The 24,209-nt window shown below is 42.7% G+C and overlaps 1 protein-coding gene across 1 annotated transcript; it reads left to right on the forward strand.

Annotated features, from left to right (window-relative positions):
• Positions 1–21,965: 21,965 nt before the first annotated feature.
• On the forward strand, positions 21,966–22,761 carry LOC106569284 (transmembrane protein 275). The gene has a single exon (XM_014140470.3). The coding sequence runs from the start codon at positions 22,103–22,105 to the stop codon at positions 22,712–22,714; it is 612 nt and encodes a 203-aa protein (XP_013995945.3). The 5' UTR covers positions 21,966–22,102; the 3' UTR covers positions 22,715–22,761.
• Positions 22,762–24,209: the final 1,448 nt, after the last annotated feature.

Raw genomic sequence — 24,209 nt, forward strand, 5'->3', positions numbered from 1 at the left:
ATACTGCAATGTTGAAACGGTAGACAATTTTATCTCAATCCTAAGGTGTCGTATGGGTCTAAGAGGCTTTCCTTTCTCAGGTGTACAAGGCCTGCTGCAATGTGTAATATTTGCGAGGTCCTGTAGCAGACTGTGTGAATGATCAGTGGCCCTTGCCATTTTCCATCCACTTCCATCAAAAACACACCCGGGATCATTTGATCCGCTGGTGTAATCTAAGACAGTTGATAGCAGCATGGGGAGCAGGGTATTCCACTCAACCCAGGAGATTAAGTGCAGTGTCAGAGAGTAGAAAACTAGTGGCCGGCTTTTGATCTACACTGACTGCAGAGTATAAGTCATTCAAAGTCAACTTTGACCACTGATTTTGAACATCCCAAAACTAAAACTAAAAACTTTTGTGGCTTTTCCTTGTAATTAAACAACAACTTAATGCTTCTTAACAAAACAATATGGTAGCATCTTTGACATTTTGTATGGAGAATTACGTCACACAGACAACCCCTTCTTGCACTGCAGAATCAAATGTTGTTTCCTGAAGTGCAGGTGTCCTCTTATTATTTGCTCCAAAGAGGACAATCACTGATTCATGTAGGCTACATCTGTGGCTATGAACTGACTGAACAAAACTCAGTGTTCTTGGGAGGATCTTTCCGCTCCTGTTGCCTCCTGGCGACTGGTGAGATGTTCTGACAGCATAGACAAGCATCACACACAGGCACACTCAGGACCAGCCACTGTTCAATAGCAGCTCTCTCTGTGGTTCAGAAGGGAAATCAATAAGTGTGTTCAGCCTGCCTGCCCAAGGGTTGCTAGAGCTATTTGGATGCATTAACAAGTCCTAGTGGGCTCCTGAGACTGCAGGAGGGTCACGGTAAGAGAAAATCCACTTAGCCAACACCATCATATGGGAGCTAATTTGTAGTTGAGTAGCACCAAACGGGAATCTGTCTCCTTTTTTCACACTGACCATGATGCTGATAAAAATCAATTTCAGTCAAAAAACATCTTAAAAACACTTGAAGGGAAATTTCGAAAATGTTCAACTTCATATTCATCATTTTCAGCACCACCCAACATCAACATATTATATGTAAAAATTGTGGTTTCTATGTTTTGTAGTAAAAAAATAAAGATACTGGAAGAGAAGTGTTTCCAATGACATCATCGCCTACTAATTGCCAACCAGTATACTAATATGTTGATGATGTCATTGGAAACACTTATCTTCCTGTATCTTTTTTTTACTACAAAACATAGAAACATGCCATTGGGGTGGTGCTGGAGATGATGAATATGAAGTTGAAACATTTTCAAATGTCCCTTTAAAATTAAGTTAGCAGCTTGTCATTAAATACAATATGCATCAGCAGGGAGATAGTCATTTAGGATTGTGTTTGTTGAGTCACTTGAAGGAAATGTAATATCATTTTAATGAGATATGCCTCCGATATCTCCCCAGTGTATGTTTGTGCTGTCCCTATGTCATTTTAACTTTCTTTGTTTATCTGCCATTTGTTTTTTGAGAACCCACAATGGAATATACTAATCAGTGATTTTATTACATCACTAACTCTGGTCCGTGCTCAACACCAAACACTGGCTTCCATCTGTTTGTTAATTGACATTTACAGTATCCAAAAGTATATTTGAAACCATCCTAATATGCTACAATCAATACAAACCAGTCAAAGAAGGTAAACTCCTACACTTGCAGTACTACACTCTTATTAGTAGTTCAACACCATGGTCAACCGATATCAATTAGTGTCAACATGGTCTTTCTTTTCCAGGCCTCCTCATCGCTGTCTTCCCCTTCATAAGAGCCTGGCTCAACATTAACAACATTCTCCCCACCTTGGGCAAGTTATTAATGTCTCCCATTATATCTGATTTCAAGCAAATCCATTGGTAAGAAAATTGTTTCTTAAAAAAAAAGTCCTCTGCTCTTCACAGGAAACTTCAGAGTGCACCCTACGCCTGCTAACCTTCCTGGCCCTGAGCAACCAGAGACACTGAAACGAGAAGGTAAATGTCAGATGGCTATGCTTGTAGTTTTTAGTTGCTGTGGTTCAATTGCTGTCGTCCCCGGTGTTGGAGTCAGTTATACGTAGTTCAAACTCATACAATTCATTGTAGAGAAAACATTTTTTGTGAACAATATTGACAGTTAATCCATGATACCTTGGCAGAGATCTGACTAAATCTGCAGGCTGGGCCAGATAGGACATGATAATGAACTATGCCAGGAGAGTGTGTGATGAAAGAGCATGCCCATTACATTAGAAAATACTCATCACACCCACTCCTTTATACTATTTGATGAGATGGAGATTGCGTTGAACAACAGCAATTGGGCTGGAGAGAGTTATGTCTGAAGGATGCTGCACAGGCACCGCAGTCACTTACAATGGCAGTTTGTCTATTCTATAATAAAAATGATGTGGAGAGATGGCTAGACTAAGTTGTATAAGCTACAGATAGCTAAGGACAGCCAAATCATTGCATAGCCAGTAGTGTTTACTTGGTTACATTTCTCTCATTTCTCAGACAGGCATGGGCTAATAATGCATATTTCATTCACATTGTATATGAACATACATTTCGCTTCAGTTAGATGTTAGATAATGAATATGTATACTTCATAGATACTCTGATTGGTCAATGTGACCGAGGTTGTTGTGGTGTTCCCTTTCATCTGACAGCGACTCAGAGCCAGCTGAATCTGGAGCGCTCTAAGAGCCGGATGGGGACATTTGTTGATGCCGGACCGATGGCTGAGGCCTCTGCAGATGAGGGGTGAGACATGACAGACAGATGGACACGGAGACACACACAAACATACACACAAACTTGGGGACACACACAGACATGTCTGGATATCTTTTCACATTTGAAATATACATGTACATTTTAGTTTCACAGTGTATCCTGGGGAATCCCTTTTCTTGTGAATGTAATCAGCTGATGATGTCTAGCTAACAGACAGCCACTCAGTGGCACTCCAGAGCAATGGAATGATTTGGTTTGCAGCCTGCTTGTATGTATGCTGCTATCCTCCTGCCTGCTTCTTTCTCACCCAGTTCAATAAAGGTGTTTGATAGTCTCTGATGGGACCAGGTGAATGCTAATGGAATCACTTGGAGTCAGTGGCACTGGCAGACTACCCTGCTTTGTGTTGCTACTACCGTGACCTTCTCATGATAACATTTAGCTATTATGAACATAGAGGATGCACACAGCGTTAAATTAAATCATAAGGCAACAGTGAAAATATAGAGGCTAACTGTTGATGTAGAAAATGAAACAGTTAAGCACTGAAGCATATAAAACATTAGCATTGCTATCTAACAAATGTATGTTTTCATAGATCAAGTGTGTTTCATGTGTATTCTTTCTCCCCCCCAATAATAAGGAAAAATGATCAGAACCAATTCAGTACAAAGGACCGATATGGCTGTCCTGTCTCCTAAGTCGATTAGAACAGCACTATGAGTTCCTGTCACGGCTGTCGAAAGGAGCGGACCAAAGTGCAGCGTGGTTGTAGTTCCACATTTGATTTAATCCGTGAAACTTTGCAACACATAAATAACTGAATTTGACAAAACAACAAACCGTGACAGAGAGAATTGGAGATCAACCCAAAACACAACATAGAAATAGAAAACTAGAACTAAACATAGATATAGAAAACATAGACAAAAAACACAAAACACCCCTGTCACGCCCAGACCTACTCTACCATAGAAAATAACATCTTACTATGGTCAGGACGTGACAGTAACCCCCCCTCCCAAAGGTGCAGAGTCCGAATGCCACTAAACAAAACACAAACAAAAACAAAAGGGAGGGTTGGGTGGGTAACTCCTATTTATGGCGGCTCTAGTGCAGTCCACATAACCTTATCCTCCAGCAGAGGAGGCGGCTCCGGTTTGGGGCGTAACCCCCACTCCACCCGCTGATCCCTCTGCTTTAGTACCACCGGACCATGGATCGTCGGAGGAGGAACCGGGCTGCAGGCCGCCGCTGAAGACTCTGGGCTGCATGCCGCCTCAGGAGGTTCCGGGCTGCATGCCGCCTCAGGAGGTTCCGGGCTGCGGAGCATCGCTGGAGGCTCCGGACTGGGGAGCGTCGCTGGAGGCTCCGGACTGGGGATGCCCACTGGAGGTCTGATGCGTGGGACTTGCATAGGTGGGGCCAGACCGGTAACACGGACCTCAGGGCGAGTGCGGGGAGGAGGCACAGGACGTACTGGGCTGTGGAGGCGCACTGGAGGCCTGATGCGTGGGACCGGTACAGGTGGCACCGGGCTGATGACACGCACCTCAGGGCGAGTGCGGAGAGGAGGCACAGGACGTACTGGGCTGTGGAGGCACACCGGAAGTCTGGAGCGTATGGCTGGCACAACCCATCTTTGCTGGATGCTCAACCCAGCTCGACAACTGCAGGGTGCGGGCACAGATCACACCGGCCTGTGAGTGCGCACTGGCGACACAGTGTGCATCACCACATAACACGGTGCCTGCCTCGTCACTCGCTCCGCACGGTAAGCACGGGATGTTGGCTCAGGTCTCCACCCTGACTCCGCCAATCTCCCCGTGTGCCCCCCCCCCCCCCAAATGTTTTTGGGGGGCTGCCTCTCGCACTTGCCTCGTGGTCGGTATAGTGCCTCATAATATCGCCGCTCCGCCTTCGCTGCCTCAATTTCCTCCTTCGGCCGGCGATACTTCCCAGCCTGACTCCAGGGTCCTTTCCCGTCCAGAATTTCCTCCCAGGTCCATCTCTGTTGCTCCTGGGCACGCTGCTTGGTCCTTTGATGGTGGGTTATTCTGTCATGGCTGTCGAAAGGAGCGGACCAAAGTGCAGCATGGTTGTAGTTCCACATTTTATTTAATCCGTGAAACTTTGCAATACATAAATAACTGAATTTGACAAAACAACAAACCGTGACGCAGAGAGTAGCAAACATGACTCAAAATATAATAACCCACAAAACCCAGGAAGAAAAACCTGTACTTAAATATGACCTCCAATTAGAGACAACGAGGACCAGCTGCCTCCAATTGGAGATCAACCCAAAAAACAACAACATAGAAATAGAAAACTAGAACTAAACATAGATATAGAAAACAGAAAAAACACAAAACACCCCCTGTCATGCCCTGACCTACTCTACCATAGAAAATAACATCTTACTATGGTCAGGACATGACAGTACCAAAATGTACTGAAGAGAAGGATACCTCTATCCCTTGTCATAACCAAGAAATCAAGTTGCTCTGGATACTGTTGCCTTGGTAACCAAGAGACCGCTGATTTCACTCGCACACGCATCCACACATGTGGGCATGCATGTACATGCACACACACACATGCAGTACCTCACAAACAAAACTGTATTCATCATGAGCTCTACTAACACTCCCACTATTCTATTGCAGGACATCCTCAGACATGCCAGACATCTTGTCCAGACGAAAGTTCAAGCAGACCCTCCCTGATCCAGACCTCCCGTAAATTGGTTATATAGCAGCCAGACAGCACACATCTCTCATGCACGCCTGCTCAGATTTGAGTTCACCTACAAATGGACTTCACACGTTGGTGAATCAGATGTTTACTTACTTCAAGAATACAATTCAAAAGCTACATAGTGTGCCTTCTCATAACTATCCAGAGTAATACATATTTTCTTCCACAATGTCTCATTTTATTAGCAATATTATTCTTATCCTAGAGAGAGAGAGAGAGAGAGAGAGAGAGAGAAAAAGAAAACGAGAGAGAAAGAGAGAGAGAAAGCGAGAGAGAGGGAGAGAGGGAGAGAGAGGCATAAGGCAAAGAGGTATCAACCAAGGATAATCAAGTAGTGGATAATAACAGCTTAGCTCATCGCACAAGATAATAAAATAATCCCAGTACACGGACTGAGAAGGCTGTTTTCTAATGTTGAATTGTAACTGACATAGTGAAAAATACACACTGATTTCATTTTATATCCCACCAGGGGCAAGTCTGGTGTTTTTTGAAGGAAGTCAAGCTATATTAGATCAAATCCAGACAGAAACAATTATTTTACCAGGCAACCTAAATTATATATTAGATAAGATTGACAGACGTAGCAATAAAAAAGGCAAATTCAAGGAGCCTCCAAAGAGTCTGAACATTATCATCTCTACAAATAATTTACAGGACACCTGAAATAGTGAAATTGGATCATTCTCCGGTATCATGGTTAATTACACCAACATAAAATACACTTAGCAACAGTATAGTGGGGCAAAAAAGTATTTAGTCAGCCACCAATTGTGCAAGTTCTCCCACTTAAAAAGATGAGAGAGGCCTGTAATTTTCATCATAGGTACACTTCAACTATGACAGACAAAATGAGAAAAAAAATCCAGAAAATCACATTGTAGGATTTTTAATGAATTTATTTGCAAATGATGGTGGAAAATAAGTATTTGGTCAATAACAAAAGTTTATGTCAATACTTTGTTATATACCCTTTGTTGGCAATGACACAGGTCAAACGTATTCTGTAAGTCTTCACAAGGTTTTCACACACTGTTGCTGGTATTTTGGCCCATTCCTCCATGCAGATCTCCTCTAGAGCAGTGATGTTTGGGGGCTGTCGCTGGGCAACACGGACTTTCAACTCCCTCCAAAGATTTTCTATAGGGTTGAGATCTAGAGACTGGCTAGGCCACTCCAGGACCTTGAAATGCTTCTTACGAAGCCACGCCTTCGTTGCCCGGGCGGTGTGTTTGGGATCATTGTCATGCTGAAAGACCCAGCCACGTTTCATCTTCAATGCCCTTGCTGATGGAAGGAGGTTTTCACTCAAAATCTCACGATACATGGCCCCATTCATTTTTTCCTTTACACGGATCAGTCGTCCTGGTCCCCTTGCAGAAAAACAGCCCCAAAGCATGATGTTTCCACCCCCATGCTTCACAGTAGGTATGGTGTTCTTTGGATGCAACTCAGCATTCTTTGTCCTCCAAACATGACGAGTTGAGTTTTTACCAAAAAGTTATATTTTGGTTTCATCTGACCATATGACATTCTCCCAATCCTCTTCTGGATCATCCAAATGCTCTCTAGCAAACTTCAGACGGGCCTGGACATGTACTGGCTTAAGCAGGGGGACACGTCTGGCACTGCAGGATTTGAGTCCCTGGCGGCGTAGTGTGTTACTGATGGTAGGCTTTGTTACTTTGGTCCCAGCTCTCTGCAGGTAATTCACTAGGTCCCCTCGTGTGCTTCTGGGATTTTTGCTCACCGTTCTTGTGATCATTTTGACCCCACGGGGTGAGATCTTGCGTGGAGCCCCAGATCGAGGGAGATTATCAGTGGTCTTGTATGTCTTCCATTGCAGATTCAGTCTTCCCAGCCTGGTGCAGGTCTACAATTTTGTTTCTGGTGTCCTTTGACAGCTCTTTGGTCTTGGCCATAGTGGAGTTTGGAGTGTGACTGTTTGAGGTTGTGGACAGGTGTCTTTTATACTGATAACAAGTTCAAACAGGTGCCATTAATACAGGTAACAAGTGGAGGACAGAGGAGCCTCTTTAATAAGAAGTTACAGGTCTGTGAGAGCCAGAAATCTTGCTTGTTTGTAGGTGACCAAATACTTATTTTCCACCATCATTTGCAAATAAATTCATTAAAAATCCTACAATGTGATTTTCTGGATTTTTTTCTTCTCATTTTGTCTGTCATAGTTGACGTGTACCTATGATGAAAATTACAGGCCTCTCTCACCTTTTTAAGTGGGAGAACTTGCACAATTGGTGGCTGACTAAATACTTGTTTGCCCCACTGTATATGGAGAATGAACAGAGTGCATCTTCAAGACCCTAAATGTATTAAATCCGTAAATGAAAAGATTTCAACCTTTACCATTAAAAATGTAGACATAGAGGACAGACAAAATGTGTGATGCTTTTAAGGCATATATTATGGGAATGATAATCTCATACTCGGCAAATGTTAAATCTGAGTTAGAAATTAAATACAAATTTTAAAAAATCACTATCTTAGAAAAAGTCCATAAAAAAATCTTTACAAGCTAAAGAAGAAAATTACATTTCTGAACTTAAACAGGAATATAATATTTTACTTTTGAAGAGAGCCAACAACTACAGGTTAAACTCAAATAAAGCACACTACTTCATGGAAAATAAACCTGGTAAAAATCTCACAGCCTTCACAAACCAATACACGCCAAACCAGTTATAATCTGAAAAGATAAAGATATAAATGCATTAGTTAGAAACAACAATGCAATGTAATGACAATTTGAAAAGCTTCTATGAAAATCTATATAAATCACAATTTAACAACAGCTGGACTGATCCTACAGCCTTGGTAGACACAATAACCCTGAAGCAACTATCAGCAGATAAAAAATAATCACCAAAAAATGGAAATCAACTAAAAATAAATATTAGACACTTTTAAAAATATATATATTCAAAACTTTGGAAGCGTTCAACTTTCCAGCTGAAATAATATATTTAATAAAAATATTATATAAATATCATAAAGCAAAAGTGTACACAAATAATACATTATCTGATGAAATTGCTTTAGAAAGGGACATGAGACAGAGATGTCCTCCCTCTACCCTCCTGTTTGCACTGGCAAATTAAACTGCTTTCAGAAAGAATTAGGCAGGACCCAAACGTAACTGTTATCAGTATTGGTAAATATGAATATAAACTCAACTTATTTGCTGAAGATCTCCTGATATACCTGAATCATACACATTTTAATAATGGCAATAGGAAAAATAATACCTTGTGCTCTACAGCAATCCTTTCAGTGGACCACAAAAAATATGAAAGACTTAGGATGCTTAACAAATATGTAAAGGTAACTTTATCACATTATTCAACAACATGAAAGCAGAACTATTTAAATGGAACAATCTTCCATTAAATCTTACAGGTAGAATAAACCTCTTCAGAATGGCATGGCTCCCAAAGTTTATATTTTTTCTCAGTAATACCAATTAACCCACCAAAGACATTCTTTAAAAGAGTATACTCAGGCATAACAGACTTTATATGGGCAAATAAAACTCAGAATAAGAAGGAAAGTTTTACATGTCCCTAAATCTGAGGCTGGTTTTAACTTTTCAGTTTTAGAATTGTATTAACTTGCCACACCAGGCTTTTACTTGCGACATATTGTTAAATATGCTAAAGAGGAACAATGGGTACATATTGAATATGCGCATGCTCACACCCAGAATCTTTTCACGTGTCTATTTTCAAAGAATGGAGCTAAGAACATTAACAATTTCATAGTTAAGTACAATATAACAACATGGAAGAAAGTGAAACAGATTCTACAAGAACCAATATCACTCCCTAAAAGGAGACTGATATGGAACAATCCTTGGAAAGCTTTTCAGAATTTACCGATAAATTGGCCCACAAATTTTATAACACGCAATTTCAAGCTGATAGCTTTTGGACATCAAAGCAATGTTGGGGAAATCCTATTTGAGTCAGAAAATGATATTCATATGATAGGTAAGATATACAAAACTTTACAGATAGCATATACAACTAACAATCTCTTAGAAACAAATATACATTATTGGAACCAAGACATACAAATAACTGATATTAGCACAAGATGGAGGGAATGTTGGAACATAACTAAGAAAATTACATTTAATCGTTTACGTTTAATCCACTATAAACTAATGTATAGAATTTATAATACAATAAACAAAATTCACAAATTCTACAGCACAAAAGCAGAGTCACGTCTTAAGTGTAAAACTAACAATGACTCAATAATCCATGCCTTCTGGGAATGCTATAAAGTTAAAAGTCATGGGCAGAGTTGTCTGTCAGAAGTATTACAATGTAAATGTACATTTAATCCATCTGTCTGCATATTTCATGGCATATGAGGGTGCAGTGGACTATACTTTTCTCTTCAATCATTTTGAAAAAAACGTCTACTTAACAACTGGAAATCAACGCATCCTCCATCGTTAACACAATGGAAAAGTCAAATGCTTTATTATCTAAATGTTCAAAGTGCGTGGGTGACGGAGGGAAAAATATGGTGCAGTTTGAGCTGGTAGGTCTGGGCAGGTGTGATGTTCTTGATCTTTGTGTGCATTTGTATGCATATGTTTTGTATTGTTAAAAAAAACAAGATTCAAGTGGTGATTAAGGCTTTTAGCAATTAGCAATGGTCATCAAAATTGTTAAAAGTTTTTAAAAACAATTATAATAAATGCAACAGTTGGACAATGGATGGAGATACTCCCAACGTTTAGAATTTGTACAATCCATCAGATATTTACAGAATTTTAGTACATAAAACATTTTACTGGCATGGAAAAATAATGTATGGAGTTCAGTGATTTTGATGGGAATTGAGGTATTCAATATATTGTCAAATGTAACTTTTTTTCTTAGGATACACTCACATGTACCGTTTATTGTATCAGGTATTTTATTATATTTTGTGTTCAATAAAGAAAATTATTTGTACCTCATTTACATGCATACACACACTTATAATTCACTGTATTATAATTCCAGTGGGTCAAAAGTTTACATACACTAAGTTGACTGTGCCTTTAAACAGCTTGGAAAATTCAACAAAATGATGTCATGGCTTTAGAAGCTTCTGATAGGCTAATTGACATCATTTGTGTCAATTGGAGACCTGTGGATGCATTTCATCGGCGACCATCAAACTCAGTGCCTCTTTGCTTGACATCATGGGAAAATCAAAAGAAATCAGCGAAGACCTAAGAAAAAAAAAGTAAGACCTCCACAAGTCTGGTTCATCCTTGGGAGCAATTTCCAAATGCCTGAAGGTACCACGTTCATGTGTACAAACAATAGTACGCAAGTATAAACACATCACATTTACATTTACGTCATTTAGCAGACGCTCTTATCCAGAGCGACTTACAAATTGGTGCATTCACCTTATGATATCCAGTGGAACAACCACTTTACAATAGTACATCTATATATTTTTTTTTTGGGGGGGGGGGGGGGGGGGGGGGTAGGGGGGGAGGGTTAGAAGGATTACTTGATCCTATCCCAGGTATTCCTTAAAGAGGTGGGGTTTCAGGTGTCTCTGGAAGGTGGTGATTGACTCCGCTGTCCTGGCGTCGTGAGGGAGCTTGTTCCACCATTGGGGTGCCAGAGCAGCGAACAGTTTTGACTGGGCTGAGCGGGAACTGTGCTTCCGCAGAGGTAGGGAGGCGTGTAGGCCAGAGGTGGATGAACGCAGTGCCCTTCTTTGGGTGTAGGGACTGATCAGAGCCTGAAGGTACGGAGGTGCCGTTCCCCTCACAGCTCCGTAGGCAAGCACCATGGTCTTGTAGCAGATGCAAGCTTTAACTGGAAGCCAGTGGAGTGTGCGGAGGAGCAGGGTGACGTGAAAGAACTTGGGAAGGTTGAACACCAGACGGCTGCGGTGTTCTGGATGAGTTGTAGGGGTTTAATGGCACAGGCAGGGAGCCCCGCCAACAGCGAGTTGCAGTAATCCAGACGGAGATGACAAGTGCCTGGATTAGGACCTGCGCCGCTTCCTGTGTGAGGCAGGGTCGTACTCTGCGAATGTTGTAGAGCATGAACCTACAGGATCGGGTCACCGCCTTGATGTTAGCGGAGAACGACAGGGTGTTGTCCAGGGTCACGCCAAGGCTCTTAGCACTCTGGGAGGAGGACACAATGGAGATGTCAACCGTGATGACGAGATCATGGAACGGGCAGTCCTTCCCCGGGAGGAAGAGCAGCTCCATCTTGCCGAGGTTCAGCTTGAGGTGGTGATCCGTCATCCACACTGATATGTCTGCCAGACATGCAGAGATGTGATTCGCCACCTGGTTATCAGAAGGGGGAAAGGAGAAGATGAATTGTGTGTCGTCTGCGTAGCAATGATAGGAGAGACCATGTGAGGTTATGACAGAGCCAAGTGACTTGGTGTATAGCGAGAATAGGAGAGGGCCTAGAACTGAGCCCTGGGGGACACCAGTGGTGAGAGCACATGGTGGGGAGACGGATTCTTGCCACGTCACCTGGTAGGAGCGACCTGTCAGGTAGGACGCAATCCAAGAGTGAGCCGCGCCGGAGATGCCCAACTCGGAGAGGGTGGGGTGGAGGATCTGATGGTTCACAGTATCAAAGGCAGCAGATAGGTCTAGAAGGATGAGAGCAGAGGAGAGAGAGTTAGCTTTAGCAGTGCGGAGAGCCTCCGTGACACAGAGAAGAGCAGTCTCAGTTGAATGACCAGTCTTGAAACCTGAGTGATTTGGATCAAGAAGGTCATTCTGAGAGAGATAGCAGGAGAGCTGGCCAAGGACGGCACACGCAAGAGTTTTGGAGAGGAAAGAAAGAAGTGATACTGGTCTGTAGTTGTTGACATCGGAGGGATCGAGTGTAGGTTTTTTGAGAAGGGGTGCAACTCTCGCTCTCTTGAAGACGGAAGGGACGTAGCCAGCGGTCAAGGATGAGTTGATGAGCGAGGTGAGGTAAGGGAGAAGGTCTCCGGAAATGGTCTGGAGAAGAGAGGAGGGGATAGGGTCAAGCGGGCAGGTCGCAAGATTTCATCTGGAGAGAGAGGGGAGAAAGAGGTCAAAGCATAGGGTAGGACAATGTGAGCAGGACCAGCGGTGTCGTTTGACTTAACAAACGAGGATCGGATGTCGTCAACCTTCTTTTCAAAATGGTTGACAAAGTAATCCGCAGAGAGGGAGGAGGGGGGGAGGGGGAGGAGGATTCAGGAGGGAGGAGAAGGTGGCAAAGAGCTTCCTAGGGTTAGAGGCAGATGCTTGGAATTTAGAGTGGTAGAAAGTGGCTTTAGCAGCAGAAACAGAGGAAGAAAATGTGGAGAGGAGGGAGTGAAAAGATGCCAGGTCCGCAGGGAGGCTAGTTTTCCTCCATTTCCGCTCGGCTGCCCGGAGCCCTGTTCTGTGAGCTCGCAATGAGTCGTCAAGCCACGGAGCAGGAGGGGAGGACCGAGCCAGCCGGGAGGATAGGGGACATAGAGAGTCAAAGGGATTTAGAAAGGGAGGAGAGGAGGGTTGAGGAGGCAGAATCAGGAGATTGGTTGGAGAAGGATTGAGCAGAGGGAAGAGATGATAGGATGGAAGAGGAGAGAGTAGCAGGAGAGAGAGAGCGAAGGTTGCGACGGCGCAATACCATCTGAGTAGGGGCAGAGTGAGTAGTGCTGGAGGAGAGCGAGAGGGAAAAGGATACAAGGTAGTGGTCGGAGACTCGGAGGGGAGTTGCAGTGAGATTAGTAGAAGAACAGCATCTAGTAAAGATGAGGTCAAGCGTATTGCCTGCCTTGTGAGTAGGTGGGGAGGGTGAGAGGGTGAGGTCAAAAGAGGAGAGGAGTGGAAAGAAGGAGGCAGAGAGAAATGAGTCAAAGGTAGATGTAGGGAGGTTAAAGTCACCCAGAATTGTGAGGGGTGAGCCATCCTCAGGAAAGGAACTTATCAAGGCGTCAAGCTCAATGATGAACTCTCCAAGGGAACCTGGAGGGTGATAAATGATAAGGATGTTAAAACCTCTTACATCTAGACGTTCCGCTAGCGGAACACCTGCTCCAATATCCATTGATGGGCGTGGCGCGAAATACAAACTCCTCTAAAATCCGAAAACTTCAATTTTTCAAACATATGACTATTTTACAGCATTTTAAAGACAAGACTCTCGTTAATCTAACCACACTGTCCGATTTCAAAAAGGCTTTACAGCGAAAGCAAAACATTAGATTATGTCAGCAGAGTACCCAGCCAGATATAATCAGACACCCATTTTTCAAGCTAGCATATAATGTCACAAAAAACAAAACCACAGCTAAATGCAGCACTAACCTTTGATGATCTTCATCAGATGACAACCCTAGGACATCATGTTATACAATGCATGCATGTTTTGTTCAATCAAGTTCATATTTATATCAAAAACCAGCTTTTTTACATTAGCATGTGACGTTCAGAACTAGCATACCCCCCGCAAACATCCGGTGAATTTACTAAATTACTCATGATAAACGTTCACAAAAAACATAACAATTATTTTAAGAATTATAGATACAGAACTCCTCTATGCACTCGATATGTCCGATTTTAAAATAGCTTTTCGGTGAAAGGACATTTTGCAATATTCTCAGTAGATAGCCCAGTCATCACGGCTAGCCATTTAGACACCGACCAAGTTTAGCCCTAACCAAACTCCGATTTACTATTACAAAAGTTTGATTACCTTTGTTGTCTTCGTCAGAATGCACTCCCAGGACTGCTACTTCAATAACAAATGTTGGTTTGGTCCAAAATAATCCATCGTTATATCCAAATAGCGGCGTTTTGTTCGTGCGTTCAAGACACTATCTGAAGTGTAAATAAGGGTCATGAGCATGGAGCAATTCGTGACAAAAGATTTCTAAATATTCCATTACCGTACTTCGAAGCATGTCAACCGCTGTTTAAAATCAATTTTTATGCCATTTTTCTCGTAAAAAAGCGATAATATTTCGCCCGGGAATCTGCATTTAGGTAAACAGACGAAAGAAAACAAAGCATTCTGTCGACGCGGGCACGAGCGTGAGTCTCACAGTACTGTAACCAGCCACTACCCAAACGCGCTACTTTTTTTCAACCAGAGCCTGCAAAGCCACGATTCAGCTTTTTGCCACCTTCTGAGAGCCCATGGGAGCCGTAGGAAGTGTCACGTAACAGCAGAGATCCTCTGTAATGGATAGAGATAATCAAGAAGGGCAAGAAATTGTCAGACAGGCCACTTCCTGCATGGAATCTTCTCAGGTTTTGGCCTGCCAAATGAGTTCTGTTATACTCACAGACACCATTCAAACAGTTTTAGAAACTTTGGAGTGTTTTTTTATCCAAAGCTAATAATGATATGCATATTCTAGTTTCTGGGCAGGAGTAATAATCAGATTAAATCGGGTATGTTTTTTATCCGGCTGTGAAAATACTGCCCCCTAGCCATAACAGGTTAAGCTTGAATGGGCTAGTGACTGTGACAGCATGGAATTCAAAGGAGGAGATAGACAGATGGGCCAGGGGAGAAAGAAAGAATGTCCACTTGGGAGAGATGAGGATTCCAGTGCCACCACCCCGCTGACCAGATGCTCTAGGGGTATGCGAGAACACGTGGTCAGACGTGGTCAGACGAGGAGAGAGCAGTAGGAGTAGCAGTGTTTTCTGTGGTAATCCATGTTTTCGTCAGCGCCAAGAGGTCGAGGGACTGGAGGGTAGCATAGGCTGAGATGAACTCTGCCTTGTTGGCTGCAGACCGGCAGTTCCAGAGGCTGCCGGAGACCTGGAATTCCACGTGGGTCGTGCGCGCTGGGACCACCAGGTTAGAGGGGCAGAGGCCATGCGGTGTGAAGCGTTTATGTGGCCTGTGCAGAGAGGAGAGAACAGGGATAGACAGACACATAGTTGACAGGCTACAGGAGAGGCTACGCTAATGCAAAGGAGATTGGAACGAAAATTAACTAAACAACTGGGGAAGCGAGAGAGCAGGGCCTCCCTCACTAACCATTCACTGAAACACTCAAATATAACCTTCCAACTTCCACTTTAGAAATTATAATTGATGTAAACTACAGTGGTTCAGTGTTTCCAGGAATAGGCTCAAACTTAGTTTATGCAGCTAGATAACTTGGTACAGTATTCTTCCATGAAACCCACCCAGTGCACCGTGGGATCACGCAGCCGTCAAACCGCTCAGGAAGGAGACGCATTCTGTCTCCTAGACATGAACATACTTTGGTGTGAAAAGTGCAAATCAATCCCAGAAACTTAGTTTATGCAGCTAGATAACTTGGTACAGTATTCTTCCGTGAAACCCACCCAGTGCACCGTGGGATTACGCAGCCGTCATACCGCTCAGGAAGGAGACGCGTTCTGTCTCCTAGACATGAACATACTTTAGTATGAAAAGTGCAAATCAATCCCAGAACAACAGCAAAGGACCTTGTGAAGATGCTGAAAGGAACAGGTACAAAATTATCTATATCCACAGTAAAACGAGTCATATATCGATATAACCTGAAAGGCCACTCAGCAAGGAAGAAGCCACTGCTCCAAAACCGCCATAAAAAAGACAGACTACGGTTTGCAACTGCACATAGGGACAAAGATCATACTTTTGGAGAAATGCCCTCTGGTCTGATGAAACAAAATAGAACTGTTTGGCCATAATGACCATTGTTATGTTTGGAGGAAAAAGGGGGACGCTTGCATGCCGAAGAACACCATCCCAACCGTGAAGCACGTGGGTGGTAGCATCATGTTGTGGGGGTGCTTTGCTGCAGGAGGGACTGGTGCACATCACAAAATAGATGGCATCATGAGGCAGGAAAATGATGTGGATATATTGAAGCAACATCTCAAGACATCACTCAGAAAGTTAAAGCTTGGTCACAAATGGGTCTTCCAAATGGACAATGACCTCAAGGATACTTCCAAAGTTGTGGCAAAATGGCTGAAGGACAACAAAGTCAAGGTATTGGAGTGGCCATCACAAAGCCCTGACCTCAATCCTATAGAGAATTTGTGGGAAGAACTGAAAAAGCGTGTGTGAGCAAGGAGCCCTACAAACCTGACTCAGTTACACCAGCTCTGTCAGGAGGAATGGGCCAAAATTTACCCAACTTATTATGGGAAGCTTGTGGAAGGCTACCCGAAACGTTTGACCCAAGTTAAACAATTTAAAGGCAATCCTACCAAATACTAATTGAGTGTATGTAAACTTCTGACCCACTGGGAATGTGATAATAAATAAAAGCTGAAAGAAATAATTCTCTCTTCTATTATTCTGACATTTCACATTCTTAAAATAAAGTGGTGATCCTAACTGATCTAAGACAGGGAATTTTTACTGGGTTAAATGTCAGGAATTGTGAAAAACGGAGTTTAAATGTATTTGGCTAAGGTGTATGTAACCTTCAGACTTCAACTGTATAACGTGATTTGATGTAATTTTATCTATGGCCATTTATCAACGGAAAGCCAATAGAGGCCATTACTGTTTGACAGGGCATTCCTTTTCTGTGGTTGTAATGTGAACTGGGAAACAATGACAGGCACAAGCAAGAGTAAGAAAGAGTAGCAGGAGTAAAATAAAAGCAATCAATACAGTGCGATTTAAGTGACAAGTTGTTCTTATACAATATAGACGACTGAAAAAGACAGATCCTCAGGTGGGTGGGGCATCTGCATTGCTACTATTTGAAACTGATGGGTGAACCCTTGCATGCTGTCTAGACCGGGGGTGTGCATGTTGATTTTGTACATCCACTCCAGACGCGATCCAGACAGCAGGTTGAAATATCAAAACAAATTCTGAACCAACTATATTAACTTGGTGACAGGTCGAAACACATTACATTCATGGAAATTTAGCTAGCTTGCTTGCTTTTGCTAGCTAATTTGTCCTGGGATATTTTACCTGAAATGCACAAGGTCCTTTTTTCTGGATCTTTGTAGATTATACAGACCCTAATTTGAATCCAGGCTGTATCACATCCGGCCGTGATTGGGAGTCCCATAGGGTGATGCACAATTGGTCTAGCGTCGTCCAGGTTTGGCCAGGGTAGGCTGTCATTGTAAATAATAATTTGTTCTTAACTGACTTGCCTAGTAAAATAAAGGTTAAAAAAAAAATTAAATAGAAAATAATAATAATAATTTAGTACCCCTTTTTCGTTATATCCAATTGGTAGTTACAGTCTTGTCCCATCGCTGCAACTCATCAACGGACTCGGGAGAGGCGAAGGTTGAGAGCCATGTGTCCTCTGAAACACGACCCTGCCAAGCAGCACTGCTTCTTGACACACTGCTCGCTTAACCCAGAAGCCAGCCTCACCAATGTGTCAGAGGAAACACCGTCCAACATGCCCACACCCGGCCTGCCACAGGAGTCACTAGAGCGTGATGGGACAAGGATAACACTGGCCAGCCAAACCCTCCCCTAACCCGAACAATTGTGTGACGCCTCATGGGTCTCCCGGTCGCAGCTGGCTGCGACACAGCCCGGGATCAAACCTGGATCTGTAGTGACACCTCTAGCACTGCAATGCAGTGCCTTAGACCCCTGCGTCACTCGGGAGTCTTTGTAGAATTCTGACCCATTTTGAAGTACACAAAATCATGTGTTCTCTGCTCTGACATTTAATCCACAGATAAAAGGGGAAACTAATACATTCTAGTAATCTCTCCTCCTTCAGTAGTAGTCTTCTTCTTCTTCTTCTTCTTCTGTGGACTTTATATGTTGTTTGGCAACCAACTTTAAGGTGCATTACCACCACCAACTGGACTGGAGTGTGGACCTCAGTTCATCTTTCAATCACCCACATCTGTATAAGCTCCTAAAAACCAATGAGGAGATGGGAGAGGGGTACTTGCAGCATGTTAAGCGTCAAAAATATAAGCAATTTCTATTTTAGCGCCTGGCTACACAGACGCTAGTTGAAGCGGGCGAGCAGTTTAGACGAAATTATTGAATAACGTATGTGCGCACACAATGCGACCGGTGTAGTCAGCATGTTACATAAGGAAGCAACGTTAAACCAACACCTACCAAACTCGTCAAGGGCTTTGGACCTCTTGGCATAATGGTGAAGGCATTGGCTTGACGGTCCCTGGACCTGGGTTTGAGTACCGGTTCGCTACAATATAAATATCTTAGACTCTGTAGGGAGCAGCACGATTACAACTTATTTTATCGTCGCTCACATTTTATGACTGAACACCATTCGCTGACATGCTCACACCCAAGCACATGCACGCACGCACACCACAATGCACCCTCATAGTGAAACACAATGCATTTATATTCAGGAGAGGCAGAGTGACTCCTTCATGCATAGCGGTGTGGGGAAAACGCTGTGCTCTGATGTAGACTAAAGCATGATGTGTGCTCTGAGCCTGGGATTGAACAATGCAGTATTGTGCTGGCTTCTTGTCTCACTGTGAAGATCTTTAAATCCACTACTTTATTTGAAATTAGGAGTATACATCTAAGTTATTGTCTACCACAATACCTATTTTCATAGCAGGAGACTGTGGCTGAAGTTTCTGTCTGATTTGGAAGAAACCTCTAATGAATATACAACGTTTCAGTAAGGGTACATTTTACATAATTACAACTAATTTCAAATGCAGGACTTTTCCTTTACAGTGCCTTTTTCACTGAATAACAATGCTAATACTTGGAAATTACTGTGTTTCCATTGTAGGCATTGAAAGATGGTCAAATAGGATAACATTTCAAGGTGTGGAATAGATGCCATTGCTCTTTTGAGGTTACATGAGGACACTTTCTCTCTGGGGAGCATATGTTTTTCAGATGTAGCTAGTTTCTAATTTCAAATGCTTGAAAGAAGAATGGTTTATTCCCATGTGTTTATAGCCTGAATGCCAGTCTGTTTGTGCTATCATGCCAACTCCTTGTCGCTCATTGTCATGCCAAACAATAATAAGCAATGGAGTTGGCTACAACACAAACAGATCATACAGTATCAAGGTGCTCAAAAAAAGTATGGCTAGCCTACTTGCAATATGTTCAATGAGGTATTAGCTTTGAATAGCTTGTTTTAGGACCGGGATCTGTCAACCGTCGTCGTTGCCCCCCTCCCGTTCTCCACTACACCAAGGGGAGCGGGGAATATCATGGTGTTGTATGGAGGCAACACACTCGTTATCACACATAGTCAAATCAAATCAAATGTATTTATATAGCCCTTCTTACATCAGCTGATATATCAAAGTGCTGCACAGAAACCCAGCCTAAAACCCCAAACAGCAAGCAATGCAGGTGTAGAAGCACATAGTATATTGTGCTACCCAATGAGGAGAGGGAGGACGTCTCAAGCACTGAGAAAACTAGATCTAAGTACTTTTTAAAGACTGGATCCTTCGCAGAAACCTTACATAGCCTACCCCTCAAAAACATGTGCGTTGTCATTCACAAAACTGGCGGGATTATGGAAACGCACCGATGCTTTTCTCTAAAGAGCACCACCTTCTTGAGCAAATAATATTACGATAATTAGACAAGTCTTATGTAGGCTACATTGTGAACAATGCTGCTATTTCAATGGACATAATCTTGTTGTGTACATTTTCGGATTGAAAATGCGTGTTGGCGATGTAATTCTTCAGGAATCTTCAGGTATTCTGAATATCAGCACAGAAGGTAGGATGAAACGCTGAAATCAGTTCATTTAAATGTAATATGCAACAGATCATTACAACTATGAATACAATTATATTTGATTTGATTGCTGGGCGCGTTCTACAACAATGCCCAATGCTCAGATAGGATATACAGCTACACCAAACATGCCATTTCATTTTTCGGGGGCAATAGATAATAGCAAACATAATCTGTATGAAATCATAGGTTTAAAAAAATAAACCCTAAAACCGTTTATGCCCTTATGACTGATTTTCATTTCATTTTGGTCGGGTGTAAGTATGATGATGAATGAAAAGGGTCCGTCTGGTTGCTACTCAGCAATTAAAACCGTATTCACTTACAAGCCTGACATGAATGAATGCAGTCACTGTTCAGTAAATTTACATATAATATTGTATATCTATGTAAGATACTTCAACAGACAAGTCATAATATATTTACTCAGTCATTAGTTATGATCATCATTTTATATGTAAATGGCTCAAATGTAAATACAAATGTAGATAGGCCAGGGTTTCCCAATAGGTCCCCTGTTGGTGATTTTATTTGGCCCCCAAGTTTTCTCAGCAAAACCATTATATTTATTTAAAAGTTTGTTGTTGGACATAGGACTGTAAAATCACCAGAAAATTATCTCAAAGTGATTTTAATTTAGGATGAATCAGTTCAAAGTTATTTCATTTTTGTTTTTATTTGTTCCCAAGTATTTCCACGCATTAATAGAGAAGCATATGTGATTGTGTCCAAATGTAGAGCATGGTGTTTGCAATGCCAGCATGGTGTGTACAACGCCAGGGTTGTGGGTTCGATTCCCACGGGGGGCCAGTACAAATAAGAGAAGAAGAAAAAATGCATGAAATTAAATTAAATGGATGCATTTACTACTGTAAGTCGCTCTGGATAAGAGCGTCTGCTAAATGACTGTAATGTAAATTATTTAGTTTTTGTCAAATAACCTAATCTGTTTGGGATTCTTGTGGTCAATTTGCAGTGTACAAATTATGTATAACTATGTCCCGGCCCCCTAACCATCCGCTCAAGGAAACATTGTCCCACAGCTGAATGTAATTTTGGGACCCCTGCTAAGGCTGTACTTTCCAAAGTCCACTGATAATTAGTCACTGCCACTGGTCAATCAATACTTTACCACTTCTTGATGTAGAGACTGAGGCTCCATACCATTTCACCTCTTTTACACCCATGCATTGTTTTAATCAAATCGAAGTATAATTTCCCACAATGCACGTTACACATTAAGATATTCATGAACAATAAATATTCACACGTGGACCTGCCTCCAGTAATTGGTTATTATAGAGGTCTGTCACATGTTAGCCATGTTGTTGAATAGAGCCAGGCTATACTGTAATGTGCAGTGGACTGGAGGAGTTGCAGGGGAGTGTTCAGTGTTGTATGAGCCAGAGACCGAGTTAAGTTAAGCACGACATGAGCTTCCTGACCAAGGGCCCTTGATGGGCCTCTTGATAGCATTTTAATTGTGTTTTAGTGTTCAAACCAGGGCTAGAATTATCATCATAATGTCATTATATAAACTACAATCATCATTGAAACACTGTGGTGAATGAATTACACTATCATTGAACATGAGTTCCGTATGCTCCTTTCCAGTGTCCTTGTCCTTTATTTTTTCCCTACTCTAAATCTAAATCTGATATAGCTGAAAACACATGTAACTTAATCCGTTTTACATTTTATTTCCTGCTCTGATTCAGGTGCTTTTACACTGTGAACAATCAGTCAGCACAGCCATGGCCTCCCTTGGTGGTCTGTTGCCAAGGGGAATAGTCCTGGCTGAAGGATAGAGAGAGAAGGGGAGAGAGAGAGAAAAAAGGCAGCCTTGCGGTGCAGAAGAAGAGATGGTCATCACTGACAGGAGCTCCAGCACTCCTGGGCCCAAGAAGAAGGAACCGAAGAAGAGGACATCCCGCCCCCATGGCCTGCCCTCCCCGGCACTGTGCTGCGCGTGCGGCTTGTGCATCATGCTGGCAGGCATCAACATCACCCTGGTGGGGGCGTTCGCCTTCAGCACCATGGTGCCCTCTGCCAACCCTCCCATCATCATAGGGCCCATCCTGCTTCTGGTGGCCTTCTCTTTCTTCGGGGCGTGCTGTGTCTGCAGCCGCCTGCCCCCTGCCCAGGCCTCCCGGAGGTCTAAGGTGGGTGGAAGGAGCATGGGGATGATGGGGCGTAGAGGTTTCGCTGGGGGAGCGACGTTTCAGATTGAGACGAGTGAGCACACATTGCAGGACACGACAGCAGTACAGCTCAGCCCCTCAGCCTCACCTGGGTCATCCCGGGCATCCAGCCCCGAGCGGGATGCTTCTCCTGAACCCGCCCCCCCAGGGACCTTCAAGCTCTTCACCATGGAGACCAATGGCCCCACCTCCGCCACGGCCTGCTATTCCGCCTCCTCGGGAGGGGGAGGGGCTGTGAGGCTCAACTTGCCACGTGATGATGTGGCCACCTAGCACACCCCTGATTAACACACTGTAACATGAGCCTCCTGCCCCAGGGGACTGACCCAAAACTATGTAAATATGGGCTGTGACGGTCATGGAATTTTGGATGACGGTAATTGGCCAGCCAAGTGAGTACGGTCTCCGTAATAACCATTCGAAAAGCAAACATTTTGAATAAATAAATAATTATACATTTCATGTTGCTAAAAGGTCAGTCAAGTTCTTCCACACCGATCTTGACAAACCATTTCTGTATGGACCTCACTTTGTGCATGGGGGCATTGTCATGCTGAAACAGGAAAGGGCCTTCCCCAAACTATTGCCACAAAGCTGGAAGCACAGAATCGTCTAGAATGTCATTGTATGCTGTAGCGTTAAGATTTCCCATCACTGGAACAAAGGGGCCTAACCATGAAAAACAGCCTCAGACCTCCTCCTCCACCAAACTTTACAGTTGGCACTATGCATTAGGGCAGGTAGCGAATGCCAAGAGTGTGCAAAGCTGTCATCAAGGCAAAGGGGGGCTACTTTGAATAAAGTCAAATATAAAATATATTTAGATTTAACACTTTTTTCTTAGTTACTACATGATTCCATATGTGTTATTTAATAGTTTTGATGTCTTCACTATTATTCTACAATGTAGAATAATTGTGTAGGTGTAAGTTTGGACACACTTACTCATTCCAGGGTTTTCCCTTTTTTTAGAACTATTTTCTACATTGTAGAATAATAGTGAAGACATCAAAAGTATGAAATAACACATATGGAATCCTGTAGTAACCAAAAAAGTGTTAAACAAATCAAAATATATTTAATCTTCAAATTAGCCATCCTTTGCCTTTTAATTTTTTTTATTTAACCTTTATTTAAGTAGGCGAGTCAGTTTTTATTTAAAATGACGGCATATCCCGGCCAAACCCTAACCCAGACGATGCTGGGCCAATTGTGCGCCGCCCTATGGGACTCCCAATCCCAGCCGATTGTGATACAGCCTGGAATCAAACCAGGGTCTGTAGTGACACCTCTAGCACTGAGATGCAGTGCCATAGACTGCTGCACCACTCGGGAGCCTTGATGACAGCTTTTTACCCTCTTGACATTATCTCAACCAGCTTTGAGGTAGTCACCTGGAATGCATTTCAATTAACAGGTTTGGTTGTTAAATAGTGGAATTTGGTGAAGCTACATTGGGAAGAAAAAGTATGTGAACCCTTTAGTATTACCTGGATTTCTGCATAAATTGGTCATACAATTTTATCTGATCTTCATCTAAGTCACAACAATAGACAAACACAGTCTGCTTAAACTAATAACACACAATTATATTTTTTCATGTCGTTATTGAACACACTGTGTAAACATTCACAGTGCAGGGTGGAAAAAGTATGTGAACCCTTGGATTTATAACTGGTTGACCCTCCTTTCGCAGCAATAACCTCAAACAAGCATTTTCTGTAGTTGTGGATCAGACCTGCATAATGGTCAGGAGGAATTTTGGACC

The sequence above is a fragment of the Salmo salar genome, chromosome 14, assembly GCF_965601325.2.
Source record: "Salmo salar chromosome 14, fSalSal1, whole genome shotgun sequence".
Lineage (NCBI taxonomy): Eukaryota > Metazoa > Chordata > Actinopteri > Salmoniformes > Salmonidae > Salmo > Salmo salar.